The sequence below is a fragment of the Thalassophryne amazonica genome, chromosome 1, assembly GCF_902500255.1.
Source record: "Thalassophryne amazonica chromosome 1, fThaAma1.1, whole genome shotgun sequence".
NCBI classification, from domain to species: Eukaryota; Metazoa; Chordata; class Actinopteri; order Batrachoidiformes; family Batrachoididae; genus Thalassophryne; species Thalassophryne amazonica.
Window position 1 is genome coordinate 51,819,750 of NC_047103.1, and position 20,629 is coordinate 51,840,378.

The following is a 20,629-nucleotide window of genomic DNA, read 5'->3' on the forward strand; positions in this document are numbered from 1 at the left end:
TTCAACATTAAAAGATATATGTTATATTTTAACTTTGTACAAATGACAGACTTGACATTAATGGAGTTATTCTATCAGTATTCATTTTATTTATACACCAAACCATAACTCAGCGTTGCTTTATTTTCCAAGACCTCAGCCTGATGGCGTTGTAATTGAGTAGAGTTGAACTTTGTGGCTCCTCTCAGTTGCTTCTGTGCTGGAAGCCATATAGTAAACAGGAAATTCCAGCAGGGGGCAAGATGTTAAAAGATAGAAGTGCTGGCTCATTGTTTGGGTCTGTTGTCGCTTTTGATGCTTTCAGAAGTGATTGTGGTATTAAAACTCAAAATCAGTTTATTAGTAGTTGCAAGTGTACCAGAGACAATACTGGAATTTATCGGTTATCAGTTATCTATAACTTCTGATACATTTTTGGGTGGTTTATTGTTTTATCTTTATCAAAGATAACTTTTCAGTTAACTGATTATCTGTTATTGAAGTTAATTTTTTGGTTATTTGTGCCCACTACTGCAAATTATACTGTATTTCATGTCTTTCTGATGCCTGATTGTTTTTTTTCTCTGTTTAAGGTGCAGTTCCATCCAGAGATGGGTGTGGTATTTGTGCTGAAAACCCTTTGTCCTGTGCACCAACAGCATTTCTTGTATATTTGTTTTGTGAATTGTTCTGTAATTTGTGTCTGTAGCATGGCCCAAGCAGAGGATCACCCCTTTGAGTCTGGTTTGCTTGAGGTTTCTTCCTCAGGAGTTTTTCCTTATCACTGCTGGTCTGGGGGTTAGTAAGGTAAAGCCTCGGTCCCACCGAATCATGAAGGCTGAAGAAGAAGCCACACATGGGTGTGGGGTGATTATTTGAAGAATGACCCACGTTTTCATCTTAACACATATCCACTATGAAGGTGCCACTATGTGCCTCTCTGTACCCCGCATGTGCCGCGTAACAGCCTCTAGTGAGCCACGACCGACCTGTCATTACAGCCTCGAATGGCTCGCATCAGCCACACTAAGCCACGTAGTGCCATGATAGTGCCATGATAACGCCATGTTGGCGCACATTTAGGCATGAGTTTGGTCCAAACCTCCAGCCCTCCCACAGCTGGTCCCTTCAAAGTGTGGGTTTTCAGTTCACAGATTCACAGCAGCATTTAAAGATGTCCCTTCTTTTTTTTTTTTAACGCAGTCCAAAAATAGACACTCCATCACAGTTCCGCAGTTGTGCGCTGTGCGCCAGGCCGCAGTCCACCTGTAATGCACCAGACCAGCTAGACACGAACCACGGGTTCCTGGAGAGCCGCCTCTGTGCTCCTCGCTGGCTCTGCGGCTCTCTGGCTTTTTTTTTTTTTTGCGGCTTTAAACACACAAAACTTGATGTTTGTCCGTTTATTTCTGCAAAATCGCTCTTTTGCGTGCGTGCTGCTGTTGTCCTTTCATGGACAGCCGCCTCTGCTCTTTCTGGCTTCCGTTCCATCTTGCTGGCTTTATTTTTTTCCTGGCTTTAAGCACAATCATTTTTACAACGTGATTCCACTTTTGACTTTGTGTTCGTCTGTTTATTTCTGCAAACGCGCTCTTTTGTGCGCAGTGCCGTTCTGCATATAGAATGAGGTGGCCGTTTTATTATATACACCTGTGGATCATTTTCAATATATATATTTCTTTATTTCTTCCGCAGCTTACAAGTCACCATGATACAACTTTTAACTTTGTGTTATGTCTTCAAAATCGCTCTTTTGCGCGCTCTCCACCTGTGTTGCCACACAGCTCCTGCTCTTAGCTGCTCCACTGGAGTTATTATCTTCCATGGCTTTAAACACACATCCACTTTCACGCAGTCACCCAAATTTTAACTTTGTGTTCGTCCAATATTGACTGAAATATCACTCTTTTGTGAGCTGGCGTTCTGCCTAAATGCTCGTTTGAAGCGTGATGAGGAGTCACTACTGCCTCACTGCGCACACACAGCGGAGCTCATGTGATACATTAATTCCAGAAGGATTACAGGTATTTTCGGCATCCAAGGTTTGACAGAAAATGATTAATCCGCTACAAAATAATTATTTTATTTAGAGTCCAGCGCACAGAGCAGGTGGAATTTGGTGCGCAAAGAGGAGACCCGCTCCAAAAATAGCCTCTCAGGTCCTGCCTCAGTGCGCACACACAGTGATCCATTAACACGATATTAAATCAACATACTTTTACATACAACAGACATCAACATACAGACATACTTTTATAGCAAGGAACTGTTTTATCAAGCTATAAAAAACATTAAAAATAATTACCTTAAGCTGCTCAAAATACATCCCACATGGAGCAGGAAAGAGAGGGAAAAAAGTGTCCAGATGAAACAGTCCTCTGTGATGCCAGAAGTGATTAGAAGTGTTTTCAACATCCAAGGTTTGGCAGAAAATGATTAATCCACTACAAAATATATAGAGTCCAGCGCACAGAGCAGGTGCAATTGTGTGCGCAAGAGGAGGAGCCGCTCCAAAAATAGCCTCTCAGGTCCTGCGAAGGTGCCAGGCGCACGGATAATGGACTTTTTGCAGACTCGTAAGCACCACGCAAATGCCTCTAAGCCGTCACAGTAACTCGAACACAAACTGCGCCACGCTGTTGTTGCTAAATTTTGAACATCTTGAAATTAGCGCCACGCTCAGAGAGGAGCCTGGTTAACTGAAGATAATGCCTCTAAGAGCCACTCTGAGCCACTATAATGCCACGATAGCTCACGAAACAAAAAAACAGGGTGCGTGGCTCCTTCTTCACTCCTTCTTCACTCGGTGGGACCGAGGCTTTAGACCTTACTTGTGTGAAGTACCTTGAGGCAACTCTGTTGTGATTTGGCGCTATATACATGAAAATCAATTGAAATTGAAATTGAGGTCTCTTTCGCCAACGCCAACTGCACCAACTCACTATCAAAATCTGGGCTTAAGACTAAAAACCTGCAGACTTGAAAGACTCAATGATTGTCACCATCTAGAAGTGGAAAGGACACCAGTCTGCCAAAACCATTGTGGAACATCCTTGCTATCTACTTCAGGCAAAATTCCTGTAAGTTTAACTTTCCAAAACTTATACAGTTGAGTTGGACAGTTCAAAACTTGTCAGAACTAATTTGAGTCAAAGAGAAGAAGTGCAAAGCTGAAAGGAGCTATAATGTTTTACAGTGAAGAGTGTACAGTGTAAATCCACCTTGTGTGTGGTCACTGGACCTCGTTGAATTAATGAACTGTAATAAGACGTCTCTGCTGTCATAAATAAATCTCACTCTACCAATTTATAAATTAACCATCATGCAGAAGGTGAGGGACTGTGCTGAAGGACATGCATAGAATATCAGAGCAGTATGTGGGTCATTTCCGACATGTTTGAATTATTTTGAATGTTAATCAAAGAGAATGACAGTCGCTGTCCTCTGGCCTGAGGCCAGCGAGTGATGTGCTCCTGCTGAAGACGTGGTGTTTCTGTTCCGCTCCTTCTTGCAGTAATTCACAATGTCCTGTTTGTACAAATCCTGTAGTGACTCAGGCTGTGGCATATTCAGAGATCACATTACAAAAGTCTTGTATTTGTGGATTTGTTCAGTGTTGCAGACCATTCTAGTTATTGGTTTATGCAAAGAAGGATGATTTGTGGCGCCTCTACAAGCTCTGACAAATGGTTTGTGTTTTCTGACATCCAGTGCCGCGATCCATCGAGTATCCGTCCTGGGACTGGAGGGAGAGCCGAGACTTTGATGAGCTGAGCCATATTCTGCAGGAGAGCAAGAAACTGGGTAAAGCTCTGGAAAGCCTGTCACGAAGTGAGCACACACTTTCACAACACTGTGCACAGTGTCAAATGTGTCTGTTAACAGTGAGAGGAAGCATATTGATTCATCTGCAAAGGTCTTGAAAAGACAATTGAATTGCTAATCTCAGAAGATTGACAATAATCTGGGACTGAACCTGGATTTTGCGCTCTTGTGTCTGTGCATTACATTTTTTTTTTCTCTCTGCAGGCATCGCTGTCTCTGATGAACTCGACCAGGTAAATATTAACAAGAAACTGACCGTACACAGTTCTGACATTTATTATTTGTTTCCCAACTTTGACTTGGCTGATGGTGGCATGGCTGTGTGCGTGATGATGATACAGCGTTCTCACAGCAGTGCTTTCTAAGCTTGTGTCTGAGCTCCGTCTTTGTCCTTGTTTAGCCCCAGTTCACTCTCACACAGTCCTGCCAGTGCTGCCCAGACTGGGGAAGTGTAGAGCGGTCTGGATGACTTGCAAAGCATTTGCTTTGACAGCGATGTCTCTTTTCACTCAGTGTGGGAGGACATGTCTGCGTCCCGGCTCATAGCCCACAGATTTTCTGTGTGACGGGACAGAGAATGAATCAAAAAACGTCTGCTCTGATCATGCACAGACCATTGTGGTTGATGCTCTCTGATATGCAGGGAAGAGAATCAGACACACATACAGTATGCCACCTGCTTGTGAGGCAGGACTGTGGCACATCTTAAGCCAGAATTATGAACAAACTAACATCTGAATTTTACAAACGTTAATGAGAAAGGTAAACCTAACACTTCTATTCCACAGGGTACCGCTCTATTACGATCACCCACCATCTAAAATCAGTGCATAAATGGGATGAAACAGCTTCCTTGCCTCCTAACAGGCTGGCTTATAAACTGCAGACCTGGCAACCTGCCCGAAATTAAAAGTAAGAAGGTGCACCCAGCTGTGCCCTCAGCCAGAGCCGCAACAAATGCTGCTTCTGCTTCAAATTTCAAACCCAGATAGAGCACGATTAAGCAGGTTTCAAGCTGTACTCACTGGGACTACTCTGTTTAAAGACGTTCAAACAATACTGAAGCTGTTAAGACTACAAGTACCCCCAAAGTGATCACACATTAGCAACGATTAGGGGAATCAGGATAAAATTTTCAAACAGTTCAAAAATTTCACCCCGATTTCAAAACCAGCGCCAATGATGGCCGTAACTACTATGTATACAAAGTGTATTCAAGATTGACAAAGATGAATCAAGAAGATCCTGTGATGCATCAAAACATGCCCCTTTTGCCATTCGGGATAAAATGGGAAGGAACAGCACTCTGTGGAATAGCCCCATCCACCCTTTTCAGGTTTCAAATCCCGCAAACCCTCGGAGAGGTCGTCGCGCTGCAAGATCTCAGTAACATTGAGAACTGCACTGAGATGCTCTGATCGGGCTGCACTTTAACCGCTGCACCCGGACACCACCATTAACATCGCAACATAAAACTATTTTTATATTGTGCCTAAAACTCTCATGAATATATTCTCTGGGTTTACAGACGTTGTTATTGCTTTTTTTTATGTAAACATGCGAGAATCACAGGCTGTCTTGCCATTATTTTCCATGGGAGCTGCTGTGAGCTCCGCTCGCTTCCTGTTCGTGTCGTTCTGGGGGAAAGTGAAGTTTGCTCTTTAACGTCTTGATTATTGTTCTTTACAACACTGTTTGTCCTCTTTGTTCCACGCAGATTAAACGTAGCAGAAACAGATTTTTTGTTATTGTTTTAGCAAGTTTTCAGGGTATCATGCAGCAGTCTCTTATTAACGTGACAAAAAGCATAAAAAATTACATTTTTGTAGTATAATAGTCATTTGCAATTGTCATCATGTGGATTCTCTGTTGTTTGACTGCAGCAACTCTCTGGCGCGAAAAGGTTTATGGGATACATGAAAACCCTGGATAAGTTGTTATACAACCCTTAAAATTAATAAAAATATAACCCAATGCTAAAATACATCAACTGTATGAGCATTGTGTTCTTTATAATTTGCAGTTGTGTAATTAATTATTAAGATGCTATTGTCTTACATACAATTTGTATATGTTCAAATCAAATGATTACGTATTTGTTCATGTTGTGCAAATCAAGGAATATTTGTAAATCATCCTCTGTGTATTTGCGGTTATTAATGAGACAAATTTAACTCCATAGGAGTTAAATTTGAGTTTTGAGTTAGCAAAAGTTAGCATGCAAGCTAACATCTGCAAAATGTCTTGTAAATGACAAACAAACAAAAACAGCGTTTTCAGTTTTAGAAGTGTTTATTTCTCACTAGCCTTTACATAATATATGAGAAATATGTATATAAAGACACAAAATGAAGTGGTTTTGAAGAGACCAGCGACTGACATCACAGTACAGCTCTATTCTGATTGGCGGTCACCCGTGTCACTCAAAAACAAAATGGATCCGATTGAAACAGAATGTGACTTTTTAACCTGTTAAAATACATCGTTAATCATCGTTGAACTTGTCCAAGGTATGTGTCCCACGAATGTTCCCTGTGAGTCTTGCAGTAATAGGACTGGACTTATGCTGAGCACAGACAGACAGATGAGAAGACAGAGGAAAAGCCTTCGCAATACCTCATGGGTAAAAATAGGCAGAACCAGGAAATTTGAAAGTAAGCTTTAATGCACTTGCAAAGTAAGGTACGGCACAAAAACCAGGTTTCACAAAGGTTGCTGAAAATGTTGGGTTTGGCCTGAAAGATTAACAGATCTGCAAAAATAGCTGGAGTTAGGCTATTTAATTAAGATCTACAGTACTAAACATTGCATGATGGCATATTTTGGCCCTTGACAGGGTTATGCAATGTAATGTGTGGCTTCCTAGGATTTGGATATGGTTAAGCTAAATACAGCAGCAGACCTGTTCACATCATGTTTGCATTGACTAAACCTGCTTCCATGTAGGTTTGACCTTGAGAACTAACTATCCAGCAACTGTTTTGAAGAACTGAGAAATCTGGGATAACACCAAATCATCAATAACTGAATGCATCTGGACAGTAATCCATGTACAGAGAACTGGACCCTGGTGTCCACACTGTGATAGCGTCATAGTGGAGTTGATGTGATGCACATTGCAGCTTGTCCTGTTTTCTTGACCTCTTCTTCTCTCATTTCATTCTTTCTTATTCTTTGTTCAGAACTTTGGTGGCTATAAGTCGATGCTTCGCCCTCGGGTAGTGGGGGAATGGATCGGCCGTGATGAAGTGGATGCAGATCCTTTAGCCGCTGAGATGCTGCACCCCCCTGTTCCTCGAGCCAAGTCTGAAGTGTGCTCCAGTGGAGCCAGCAGCCCTGCTGGGAGGTTCGTGAGGCAGCTTATATTTTGTTTTTTAATCATTTTAAATAAGTAGTGAGCCGCTGGCAGATTGATGACAGCAGCTAGTGGAATGGTGGCAGGCGGTCACAGTCTAACTTTTTTATTTTTCCTGCTGACTCCAACAAAAAACAAAGAAAATGTTGAAGTCTCAAATTGTCATTCCAGGTAATGTGGTTCCTGTGACAGGATGATGCATGTTACAGTGTTAAAGCTGTTCATATGAGCTTTCTGCCCTGTTCCTATGTAAACTAACTATTGTGGCTGCTTTGGCCCTCTTGTCATTAGTCCTCAGATGTGGATAGTCTGCTTTTTTTTTTTTGGCATTTTTTTGACCAGCATTAAGCGCCCCTTCACACATAGTACGATTAAGTACAAATCTGGGCGAACCACGAAAACATTGAGCCGATGGGCAGACGTGCATGATCCTGGTGTGATGGTGTCGTGCACGCATACAAGAACAACAACAATACATACAATACAATGCATACATAGCATACCATACAAGAACATACGGGGCTTATTGTATATTATTTACAAATAATAAAAGAAAAGAAAATATAGGGCAACCAAACATTTACAAATCAAATTTGTCTATAAAACAAATTTGTTTTAAAACATTATTGGATTCAGTCAGAGATAGACTTATAATTACTTAATAACAGTCTCATAAATTCACTCAAAAGAAATTATATTCTTAAAGATTTTGGAAAGGAGGAAATACAAAAGATTAGATGTAAATATTTAACATTTCCAGTCTCACCAGAGACAAAAGCACTCCAATTTAAAATTATTAACAAGATTTATCCAACTAAGGAGTTTTTAAAACAGATTCCAGATGGATCTCGGTAACTGAGTGGAACTGCAGACCTGCTGGACCATCTTTTCTTTTTGTGTGAAACAGTGCAAAGCTTTTGGTTTGACCTTTAAGATTGTCTCTTAAGAAATTTGAATCAACAATCGAACCACCACAGACATCAGATTTGGAATATTAATTGTAATGACATTGTTATTAATAATATAGTATAAACATTACATACGCAAATGTCATTTTTTTCAAGACAAAACCAAACAATACTCATTGGAGAAATGAGTTTAAACTTAATTCTAAGTCTGTATCACTGATTGATTATCCTTCTCTCTCTACCCTGGGTCCCTCTTCTGTATATGTCCAAACCATCTCAATCCCGCCACTCTGAATTTGTCTCCAAACTACCCTACCTGCTGTTCCTGTGATATATTCATTGACAATCCTGTCCATCCTTGTCACTCCCAAAGAAAATTGCAACATCTTCAGCTCTGCCACCTCCATCTCTGCCTGCTTTTTGTTAGTGCCACCATCTTTAAGTTGCGCAACATAGCTGGTCTCACTACTGTCTTGTAAACTTTCCCCTTCACTCTTGCTGATCTTCTTCAGTCACAAATCACTCCTGCCACCTTTCTCCACCCACTCCACCCTACCTGCACTCTCCTCTTCACCTCTCTACCAAAATATCCATTACTTTGGACAGTTCACTCCAACTATTTAAACTCATCTAATTTCACCACTTCTACTCCTTGTAACCGCACTATTCCACTGGGTTCCCTCTCATTCACACACATGTACTCAGTCTTGCTCCTGCTGACTTTCATTCCCCTTCTCTCCAGAGCATATCTCCACTTCTCCAGGCCAGACTTAACCTGTTCTCTACTCTCACTACAGATCACAATGCCATCTGCAAACATCATAGTCCATGGAGACTCCTGTCTGATGTCCCCCCCCCCCAAAAAAAAAAAAAACAAAAACTTTGATTCAAGTGCATGAACTACATACATCCTAGTGAGATTTGATCACCTTTAATTTTGCTTATGAAAAGCCTAACAGGACTTTGACCTTGAAAATTTTTCCCATGGTAAAATTGTTGTGGAATTGGAAACCAGTGTTAGTGCAGTGCTCTAGTTACAAAAAAATTACTTCTGCTACTACTACACAACTCATGCATCAACTAGTATGGAAGAGTGCGTGGTATCATTTTGTGAGCTTGATCTGTCATTGGCTTCAAACTTTTCTGTTTGTAAGATATGTGGTGACCTGTCTTAGGTTGTTGAAAAGGTATAAAAATCAGGCCATTTCAAGAAACTTCAAGAAACTTCACAAAGCTATTGTTCAGTCCTTACAAAAGGAGGGGTAGACTTCTCACTATGGCTCCTGCAGCCAGAGGAGTGCCCGTCTGAATAGGTTTGATAATCCTATTTCAAAGGCACCATCAAACATGCTCGCCAGTCGCCAGGATTCTGCTTCAACCCAATTTTGAATTAAAGCTAACCTAATTTCTTTGTGCACAAGGCCTAAGGAATGTTCTCTCCTATTGTTAAAAAAGGCAGGTCTCTCTTTTCTTCCTTGTGTTACCCCATTTTTTATTAAACTTCACACATTTGCAAATATATCCAGGTTCCAGCTATAGCCACACCTCTCTGCATGCGTCATAACAAGGCAGCTGCTGATATGACTAATTTGAGCAGAAGTGGATAGAAAGCTATAAATCATGAGCTGTGCTGTAACACTCGCTGATTTCATTATGTTACCGTCTGGACGGATTACAGGGAGAAATCACTTAGTTAGGAGCCTGAGCTGGGAGATATGTGTGGGCTTACGAGCATTGTAAAAATGTTTTTCTTTATTCAATGAGACACCTGAGACTTTTGTGACTCGGCTCTGTGTCTTTGGGATCAAACAGAATCCCCAAATAATCACAGCTCGTTTCTCATTAATATGATGAGTTCTCAGCTGTTTGACACCGTTTAATCACATTTATTGGGGCTCACTCCCACTTCAGATTCTGTTTTGGGATTTGTTTTAAATGCCTTCTGTGCAGGTTTCTGGATGAACCTAAAATAATGGTGGTGGTGCCTGTAAGTAGTTTAACGTATCACAGCAACCTTATTTGGTGTCCACTCTGCATGTAAAAGCTACAGTGTGGAGAATTTAGTCTGATTGGTTGCAGATTGCATTCTGCCACCGCCAGGCACAATTTTGTTTTCCTTCATGTTTTCTCTTCTTTGGTGATGGGGAGTTTGTGCTTCCTTGTGAACATGAATCCTTGCTTCCTTTTCCCTTCTCTTGTGATACCCAATATGTATGATCATCCTTTACACAAAAATAATTAGGGTTCTCAAACTTGTTAGGCTGCACTAGTAACCTGTAAATGGTGTAAAAGGGAGCAACTGCAAAAACTTTTATCCAGTTTTCTTGTCGTTCTGTAAACTGTGAAAGGTAGAATAAATGTGTCCCTTTTTGGCTGCTTTCCATAGTAGAGAAGCTTGAATCTTCGACTGGACTGGGTTGCTTGACGCGAGGACGTTTCGCTTCAAATCGCAGAAGCTTCCTCAGCTAAAATTCTTGCTCTGGTAGTCTGAATTCTGTCTTGATTCTTGTAGAGAAGAACAAACAGAAGCCACAAAAGCTGGAGTTTTAAACCTAACCAGACCCCTCCTACCGAGAGGCAGACTGCTATTGGCTAGTGACTAAACAATTGCTTTAATTAGCACCTATTGTGCTCTAGTTAGCACCTTCCTAATGACAGGGTAGTTGTCCCTCCTAACAATGGGACTGACACCTCTCCTAACGGCTCTCCTGATGATGTGAATGACTCGATACCATGAACAAAAGACTGAAACTGCTTTGACCTGAGTACCCCATTGTAAATAGGGGACAAAGCGTGTCTCAGACCCCCTTCCCTGTTAAGGCTGGGTTTCAACTTTCACATACAAAACCCACTCACACTGACCAATATCTGCTTTTTGGCTCAAACCACCCCCTTGGACACAAGCTCGGGGTGATTAGGACTCTTCAACACAGAGCCCTACAGGTGCCCACAACTACAGAGGGAAGGGCTAAAGAACAACATGTCCGTAAAGCCCTCACAATATGTGGGTACCCACAATGGTCCCTGGATAAAGTGCAGAAGTCCCAGAGAACAAAGAGACCAGACCGACAGGAGACAGGGACAAGAAGAAGAGTGTCTCTCCTTTATTTAGCAGGAGTAGGGGAAAAACTACAGAGAATCTTCAGACAGCACAAAATCCCAGTTTACTTTAAACCTGTTAACACCTTGAGACAGAAATTAGTTCACCCTAAGGACAGGATCCCTAGTTACAAACAGAGCAATGTAGTGTATTCTATCAGATGTCAGGAAAACTGTAACGAACACTACATAGGTGAGACTAAGCAGCCGTTACACAAAAGACTATACCAGCACCGCAGAGAGGTCGCCAGTGGATCTCAGTCTGCAGTTCATCTCCACCTTAAAGACACTAACCACACGTTTGAGCACAAGGAAGTTAAAATCTTAGCCAGAGAGAAGAAATGGTTTGAGAGAGGGGTGAAGGAGGCATTGTATGTGATCCACATTAGTATTTGGCACAGGTTTTACGCCGGATTCCCTTCGTGATGCAACTCCAGTGTCACTCGGAGAAACACACACAGCCGCTGGTGTTCCATAGAGGTCTATTCAACAGTGAACATAGTTTTGCTTACTTGACTCTTTTATTTCTTACAGAAGTATTTTTTCCTTTCTTTTGTTTTGTTTCTATTGTTTTTTTATGCACCAGTGACACCAGATCAAATTCCTTGTCGTGAGAACTTACTTGGCAATAAATTTGATTCTGATTCTGTACTACCACAGCCAATATCACTTCCTGCCTCTCCTCAGCTTCTATCACCTGCCTGTCCACACCCTCAGATGTTGCGGCGGTATGGCGCCAGCCATTGGCGTCGCCAGTCGTAATGCTGGACGCACTGCGCATACATATATTTTTCATGGCTTTATTCATGAATATCATTCAATATTACAACACTAAATATAGGTTTGTGGACATGGTGCATCCTTTTGATGTGATCCTCGAGGCTGTGCCACTGTCCAAGGTTCTGAAAGAATGAAAATGCCCACTGTGGGTCTATGCTGCATTATAGTGCAGCAGTTCAGCAATTAACACCACGGAGGTCACGTCTGATCACATCACTTTTCTTTGTAAATAAAAACCCGTGTGTCAGATTATTTGACGGGGTTGAGGGTGGGAGGTCTGGTGCGTACCATGGAATATAATCCTGGTAGTGCTCTCTTCTTCCCTTCTCCAATGCTATGCTATACGATCTCCACAATGTATAAATACCCAGTCTTGCCACTTGTGCCGCGTGCGTCCTGCACATGGCATACATAGAGGTGAAGAGCGAGATGTACTTCTGTGTTGTGGGCTGTACAAATAGCAGGTGTGGAGTCCTTGTGTAGTACTTCTGGTGGCACCCATACAATGACCATGCATCTTACTGTCATTGCAGAGCCCCTACTAGCCTTGCTCCTGACTTGGGTCAGGCGTATGATGGCAGTAGGGACCCTGTACGTGCCGTATGCATTGTTTTTTTTTTTTTTGGTTCGCAGAATCTGTAGAATTTTACAGCGATGAACACATGCACGTGATGCACACGTTTCATGCACGGTTTTAGAATTTTTTCCCCTGTAGACTGCCCACACACACATACAGCAGGTTGTGAGTAAGGCTTTAGCTGAACACTCATGATCTCTGATCCCTCAGACAGAAGTCAATCATCAATAGCTGATGCGACCGATTGGCAAGGGGTTACTTTGGGAAACCTTTGTCAGGCATTACAAAAGGGAGTTACATTCACAAAAACTCCTTAAAACTGTGATAAAAAAAAGAAGTGTTATATTAACCTCATCCAGAAGTGGCCTCAACATCTCTGAGGTCGGACACATCTGGGTTGGATCATCACACAGTGACACAGAGGAAGGAATGTATTGGAGTCAGCTGAATCAGTATTCCAGATGTTTTTTTGGTAGAACCTACTGTGGTGTGCACCAGACCAAAGACAAAAAGGACCATCCAGACTGTTATCAACAACAAGTCCAAAAGCCAGGGTCTGTCATGGTATACGGTTGTCACTTCTGTGATGCAGCATTAATGTAGAAAAGCACATTGAAATTTTAAAGAAACATATGCTATCTTCAGGAGAACATCTTTTCCAGGGGCGTTTATCCATTTTTCAGAAAGCCAATATATAATTTTGAAATGAAAAACGGAATGATGACTAACTTCTACTGTTGCACACCTTAAGATATGTTTGTAGTAAGAATGGGACAAAATGACACCCAAAATGGTTCATCGGTTGGTATCCTCAATGCTAAAACACTTAAGTGTTGTTTGAAGTAATGGCAACATTCCAAAGTGGTTAATGCTTTTTAAAAAAAATATATTTCAGACCTGAAATACAGGAATGGATGTATATTAACAAATGAAATGAAGTTGACCACATAACGTGAAATATCTTGGGTTGATACTGTCCACAGTGAAATAGAAGTCAGTGTAAGAATCACTGCACGTGTTTGCATTTTCTATATTGTCCCAACTTCTTCTGATTTGCGACTGTACACTAATGTGAACATATAGTTGTAAATATATATTTAATTTGAGTTTTGTTGTTTTCTATTTCTGTCTTGTGTTTATGTCCCTCATTCCACCTCGGCTGTCACTTAGGTCCATAAGGAGACCTGGTGGAGGCACTCTGTGCGACTGGCTGCAAATCGACATACAAGTACATTCAGCACATGGGAAAGCAGATGCTATAGTGATTGAAATATATTCAAGGAAATGGCTGTTTGACAGAGTATGACTAGTGGAGTGGGACTTCAGCTGACATCTGCCAGCACCACAAACACACCTCTCTATTCCCGTCTTGCAACTTTCACATTATATATTTATAGGTGTTTGTCTAAATGCCACTAGCCTCTGGCCTGTGCCTGTTTGCCTTTTTTCTCCTCAAGTGTTACATGAACTATTCAAAAACTTCTGTTTTTGTGAACCTTGAAGGGGTGATGTGTCACTTTCCTTTAAAAAAAAAATGCATTCAGTATGTGTTTTTTTTCCCACTTTTGTCAACATTGCAGAACAAGGCATATCATGGGTTTCTCATGACATACATGGCCCTCAGTTTAAAAAACTCAAACAAATAAATAGCTATATTACTTGGACATGGAAAATGGGCATCAGGTAATGTCGTTGAAGTTGTTTAATGGCTTGTGGGGGACCTAAATTTCATTCATTTGAACATGTGGTTCGCTGCACTGTTCAGACTACCATGAGCAGCCACCATCAGAAGGACAAAATTGTGTTCATAAATTTCTCATAACTGTTCTGGGTCTTTTAGTGAAGTTTAGTGCTAGTGGTCGTTGATCACCTTAGTATTTCCTGTTTTTCTTGTTGTTTAATGCTGACAAATTATACTGTATTTCTTGTCTTTCTGATGCCTGATTCTGTTTTTTTCTCTCTGTTTAGGGTGCAGCTCCATCCAGAGATGGGTGTGGTATTTGTGCTGGAGACCCTCCTGTCCTGTGCACCAACAGCATTTCCTGTATTTTTGTTTTGTGAATTGTTTCTGTAATTTATGTTTGTAGCATGGCCCAAGCAGAAGATCACCGCTTTGAGTCTGGTCTGCTTGAGGTTTGTTCCTCAGAGGGAGTTTTCCTTACCACTGTTCCTCTGGGGGTTGGTAAAGGTTAGACCTTACTTGTGTGAAGTTCTTTGAGGCAACTCTGTTGTGATTTGGCGCTATATAAATTAAAATTGTTTGTGTTACCTGAGATTTAACATTTCAATCAAACTGTTTAGCAAAAAATGGAGGGGGGAGGGGGGGTGACTTCTTGTGAGGTGTGTGATTTTGCTATTGTGTTGCCACTGCAGATAATCTGTGCAAAAGTGTGTGTGGTTGAATTATTTATCAAAATCATCAGCAGCCTGATGTCACTTGATAAACTTGCAGAATAAATTCAGAGAAGCTGAACAGGCCTTTTTGCAAACCCCCTGAATGCTAAACTACCCGAGGTAGTTGGCAAAATGAGCCAATGTATCAACTGGGCTTGGCCACAAATTTACTGATAGGGCCAAGCATGCTTATAGCGGATTGCAGCCCCTCCATCTTGAAAGGTTGAAGCACTGCGGCGGTTTTGCGCTGTCAATGTAAATTACATGCTCTGCACTTGTAATCACTGTCGATTCTCTGGCCGATTTCTCCGCCATTATTTACATTTAAGATGTGAAAACTTGTGATTATGTCAGTTCAGATATGCAGATTTGATTTCTGATTCATTATAACTGTTGATCCTTTCTCCCTGTAAGGCTACGAATGGGTGAATGAATCATGAGCTCCTCGTCGTTGTGGACAGCCAGCTGCAGGTGCAGGTCTTCTTGTTCTGAGCAGCGTTACCGGCCAGCTCGAGGACCTGAGCAATCAGATACTCGAGCACAGCTGCCAGATAAACAGGGGCTCCGGTTTCGCAGACTGAACGGTCCATCCCTAAAAATTGGTCTGCCTTTTGCATCTGCGTATGCGTCATTTCGGACCACAGCAACATGTCTGAGACAGAGTCTCGTCATCCAAAGCAATCAAATGGATTAAGGGGATTATTAACCATCAGATGATAAATGTAAAACCTCTTAAATCATTCTAAAGTCAGTTTTAAGCAGAAATGAGGCCAAATTCCCCGACGCTTTGTAATGTCCGACGCGCAGTGAATGGATCAGCTACGGATCAGACTTCTGCCGCATTTTATGATGAAATAATGCTCATGTCATCACTGAACTCTCTGGCTGATTTCTCTTTTTTTTCCTCTGTGCTTTAAAGCAAAGGATTACAACAAATTCATGAGCAGAAGAGTCAAAACAGGCGGTAAAGTCAGGGCCAAGGCGAAGACTCGGTCCTCCCATGCTGGATTGCAGTTTCCAGTCAGCCGTGTCCACTGTCTGCTGAGGAAGGGCAATTATGCAGAGCGTGTCGTGTCGCTGACCGAATGGTCCCCCTAAAAATTGGTCCCCCTGATGATGCGGTTCACAGATTAACACCTCGTTTCTGCTTCAAACTGCACACCAGTCATCTATCTCAGTGATAGATATCTGACGCTTTAGTACAACAATAATTTCCACATAAATTCAGTTTTCTGTTGACAGTGCAAGATGCACAGCCCCAGTTTATGCTCCATTCACAGCTTTATAGGGAGAAAAGATCAACAGTTATGATAAATCTGACTTCAGAAGTTGATTCTACATATCTGAATTGACCTAAGCACAGGTTTTCACGTATTAAATGTAAATAACGTCGGAGAAATCGGCCAGAGAATCAACAGTGATTACAAGCGCAGAGCATGCATTTTCCACTGACAGTGTGAGACTGCTGCAGTGCTTCAACCTTTCAAGATGGCGGGGCTGTGATCCGCTGGGGGCAGGCCTGTTGTACAGCTTGACCTCTAGTAAATCTGTGGGCTTGGATAATTAGCATGCCAGCTAGCGCAGTCCCTACCTAAATATAACAACATGAAGAGAATGTATGGGTGCATGGTTCTATCTTTCTATGAACCGACCTCTATTTCAGCCTACATTTGGAATAATTTTCTTGTAGTGCAGGATTTTGTAAATTAGATTACCCAACATGGCTGTAGCCTTTTCTTTTTTCATTTTTTTGTCTGAGCAGAAGTGTTGGCCTCACAGTGTGAACTCCACATTTATCAAGTGAATTTATCATCTCTTGGGTAAATCAGACATGGGTTCATTCATACATATCATGGTTATGTGCCTCAGTGTTTAGTTCATTTTCTGTGAGATTTTTCTTTTTGACAAAGATGCTCATGATGTAGATTTTCATATTTTTAATGTATGATTGTGAGAATTTATTTATTACCCTGTTCTTAATCCTTTGCATGTCAGCAATTTTAGATGTTTATTAATGGGATTTTTATCTGCCTGTAATTCCATTTGTAAATGCTGTATGTTTGCATCATTAGAGAGTCTCTGGCTTTCATATATATATATATATATATATATATATAAAATAGGTAGAGAAAAAAACTGACAAATGGCATATATGCAAAAACAGCAGACATTTAACCTTGCACATACTGGCATATCAAATTATAACAGCAATACTTCAGAGGGCAGAGAGAAATATAGAAGTCATTAAATTGACATTAATATCAAATTAGTGCTAATCTGTCCTTTAATCCACGACCGCAGACAGCAGGATATGGAAATGAATCTCACCAATATAGAGGCAGAAAATGGCCTCCAACTATAGAGGATAAATATTATATTATTTGGTTCATCTGTTCTCTTTGCTGCAGATAATACAATTTACCAGAGAAATGCAGAAAGCTGTTGGGAAAAGAAATATCAAGAGAAGCACGTGACTTCTAACAGTCCTTCTTAATAAAAGGTTTCCAGTGGCACAGTGGCTTAATGGTTAGCACTGGTGCCTCACAGCAGAGGTGAGACGAAGTCACTCTCAAGTCATGAATCAGCAAGTCTCAAGTCATAATGACCACCAATTGCTGACTTGAGACTTGACTTGGGACTTGCAGATTGGTCACTTGATAATGACTTGACAGTGACTTCGTCCCACTTCTGCTTCACAGTGAGAAGGGTGTGAGTTTGATTCTAAGCTGTGGCCTTTCTGTGTGGAGTTGACATATCCTCACCATGTTTGTGTGGGTTCCCTCTAGGTGCTCCGGTGGCCTGTCCAGGACCTATCCCAACCCACCCCTATAACACTTAACTGGAAGAAGCAAGTTTAAAGCAGGATTTAAAAACTAATGCCTTATGACCTGACATGGTTACAGTTCTGCTCTGGTTGAGTCTTTCTCACTCAGTTTCTTTTAAATCATCAAGAAAAAGTCTCTTGTGGAGTAAAATCCACTATATCATACACATCACTAAGAAGGTTTTTGGACTGGCTATGTTGACTTGATTTTGGTCTCATTGATGTCAGGTTGAAAGATATGTGTTCAGCTGTGATTCTTTATATCAGGGGACACCAACCATGCTCCTTGAGATCACCAGGCCTCCATGTTACCCACATGTACCTGCTGCAACCACACCTGTCACATCTCGTCTTTCCTAGGTCTTGTTTGGTTGAACACACGTCTTAGTTGGAGCAGAGGTCAAAAAATGGCTGTTTTCTAGTCCCCCCATAGCCATGCCTTTGCAAGATCTTTGTACTTTTCTTCAGAACTCAGAGTAAATGGAAGAATCACTGTTGCTGTTTTTTTTTTTTTTTTTTTTTAAGCATTTTCCATACTGTGCCAACTTTTTTTTTCTGATTTGAGGTTGACATTTCAGGGAAAAATGTTCCATTGGATCAAATCAAAATTTGGGGTCTTGAAATAATATAAGACAAAAGTCTGCTGTGTCAGCCTCAGTGGTCACTGATATTGAAGTAGTGGGTGAATTTAATATTTTTTGCTTGCTATTATAATTCTTATTGACTGCTTGCTTAGACGCAGTGACCCATATTACATTTGAAATAACTATATTATTTAATCCATAATGAGTCTGGAATGGTTCCCCTGTGTCACCACGCTATACATCTCTGCACTCCTGAGGCACACATTTTTTTGTGCTTCCTGTAAACTCTGAGCTCACAGCCTGATAGACTGGGATGTGAGGATGTAATTACTATAAACAAAGTGGTTGTAAAGTGCTACATTTGGTCATTATGCTTCCCAGGACTGTAAAACCTGCTACTGTGGGTGAAGAGAACATCCTGCAAAAACTTTAACCACTGGAGCATAAATCAAAGACTAGTGTGCTGATGGACTTAAAATCAAGATCAGATTAGTCTAAACTGAACTTGTTCAGTTATTCTTTCCTGCTGAATTTGAGGAGTCCATTTGATTTTGGCAGTGCAGCCTTGCACCAGTTCACACTCCTGCCTCATAGTAAGGTTTTCAGTTCTCTTTCCTCCCAAATTTTGCTTTCTTTCTGTGTAGACTGGGGCTTGCACTCTGGCTGTCTGTCAACAGTTAACTTGTTATAGAATCACTGTGTGAAAGCTGACAGTAAATAGCAATTAAAAAGTTGAAGTAATCCACATTTAGCCTTTATTTTCTATTTCCGTGCATCAATCATAAATTGTTGTCTTCCTGCGTCTTGCCAGCCTAAAGATGGAAACGAAGAGGAAAGGGCTGAAGGAGCAGCAGCAGCGTCACAAGAAGCTCCTGGCTGCCATGTTGTCCCGGGACTCCTTCAATTCTGTGCACAGCCCCACCCACTCCATCACAGAGGATGAGATGGAGGATGAGGATGATGCCATGGAGCTCCTCGGTAAGCTAGACACAAATCACAATAATGGGGTTTTATACTTAAAGGGATTATGAGATTTAAGAGCCTGTTGATTGTGGTCACTGTGACAATACAGTATGTGTTATTATGTAAGTCTGAAACACTGGGGTGAGTAATCTCATACTTCCTCTCTGTCTCAAGACAGAAAACAGATTAAAGTTAAATGCTTTTTTGTTTTTTCACAGCTCCTCAGTGTTTTCAGTGTTTTTCATAAACTCCATGATCATATTAAGCCAGTCTGTTCTGACATTGAGGAGTCCAAATGCATTTCAGTTATCAGCTTTGACTTTAACAATAAACATTGAGGCTGTGTGAGCATGGAGGAAAAAAGTCCTTCAGGCCTGAAATGATCACAAGAAAAGAAACGCATGTAGTTAAAGCAACTTTCTTATGTATCTTCTGTAACCTCAAACCAATCTATGGAACATGTACACAGAACCAACATGTATGAATTAATCTGACAACTAAACTGGTTTGTTGATCAGGGTTTAAACCCAAACCTTGTGAACTGAAACGCATCCAGAAAAAAGTGAGAAAGAACATTCGCACACATTACATGACGTGTACTGATGTTCTTCTACTTTTCTTTCTCCAAACGCAGACCAAAGCTGCCATGGTGGTGATGCACCACGTGACCAGAGTTAATCCACTTAGCTTGAATAATAAACATCAGAAAGGTCTGACTTGACCCCAAATCCACAGCTATTTAGTGGAGAATGGTTTATAAAATCTAACAGTTTATTTTCTACTTAATCAGAATGAAGTAATACATTGCCAGGAAAAACCAGGAGGATGTTCCACAGAAGAAGCTTAGATAGTTGAATTTAACTTACAAAGCCAAGCTTTGATTAGCTCAACAAATCAAGCCAGAGGTTTTTTTTTTGTTGTTAAAAAAAAAAATCTAGTTCTACACTTAGTTCAGAGCTGAATCAAAGTGGTCCCGACTCACAGATTCACACAGACACAGATTCCGGGTTGATTCACATTTATTTAGATCAGAGTAAGGTGATTCTTCTGCACACATTTTGACACACACACACACACACACACACACACACACACACACACACACACACACACACACACACACACACACACACACACACACACACACACACACACACACACACACACACACACACACACACACACACACACACACACACACACACACACACACACACACACACACACACACACACACACACACACACATCTGTCCATGTATCTAACAAGCACTGCTCCTCCTAAATTGTTGGGTTTCAGTGAAACGCCACAGTGGTAGTATTGGAAGATGTGCATGAAGAC

The 20,629-nt window shown here is 41.2% G+C and overlaps 1 protein-coding gene across 1 annotated transcript in view; it reads left to right on the plus strand.

The window, feature by feature from the left end:
• Positions 1-20,629, plus strand: part of c1h8orf34 (chromosome 1 C8orf34 homolog) — a 295,839-nt gene that overhangs the window by 135,388 nt on the left and 139,822 nt on the right. Inside the window, exons 4-7 of the mRNA XM_034169848.1 lie at positions 3,691-3,810; positions 4,009-4,037; positions 6,987-7,150; positions 19,137-19,303. Coding sequence (XP_034025739.1) covers positions 3,691-3,810; positions 4,009-4,037; positions 6,987-7,150; positions 19,137-19,303 — 480 coding nt within the window. The remainder of the gene's footprint in view (positions 1-3,690; positions 3,811-4,008; positions 4,038-6,986; positions 7,151-19,136; positions 19,304-20,629) is intronic.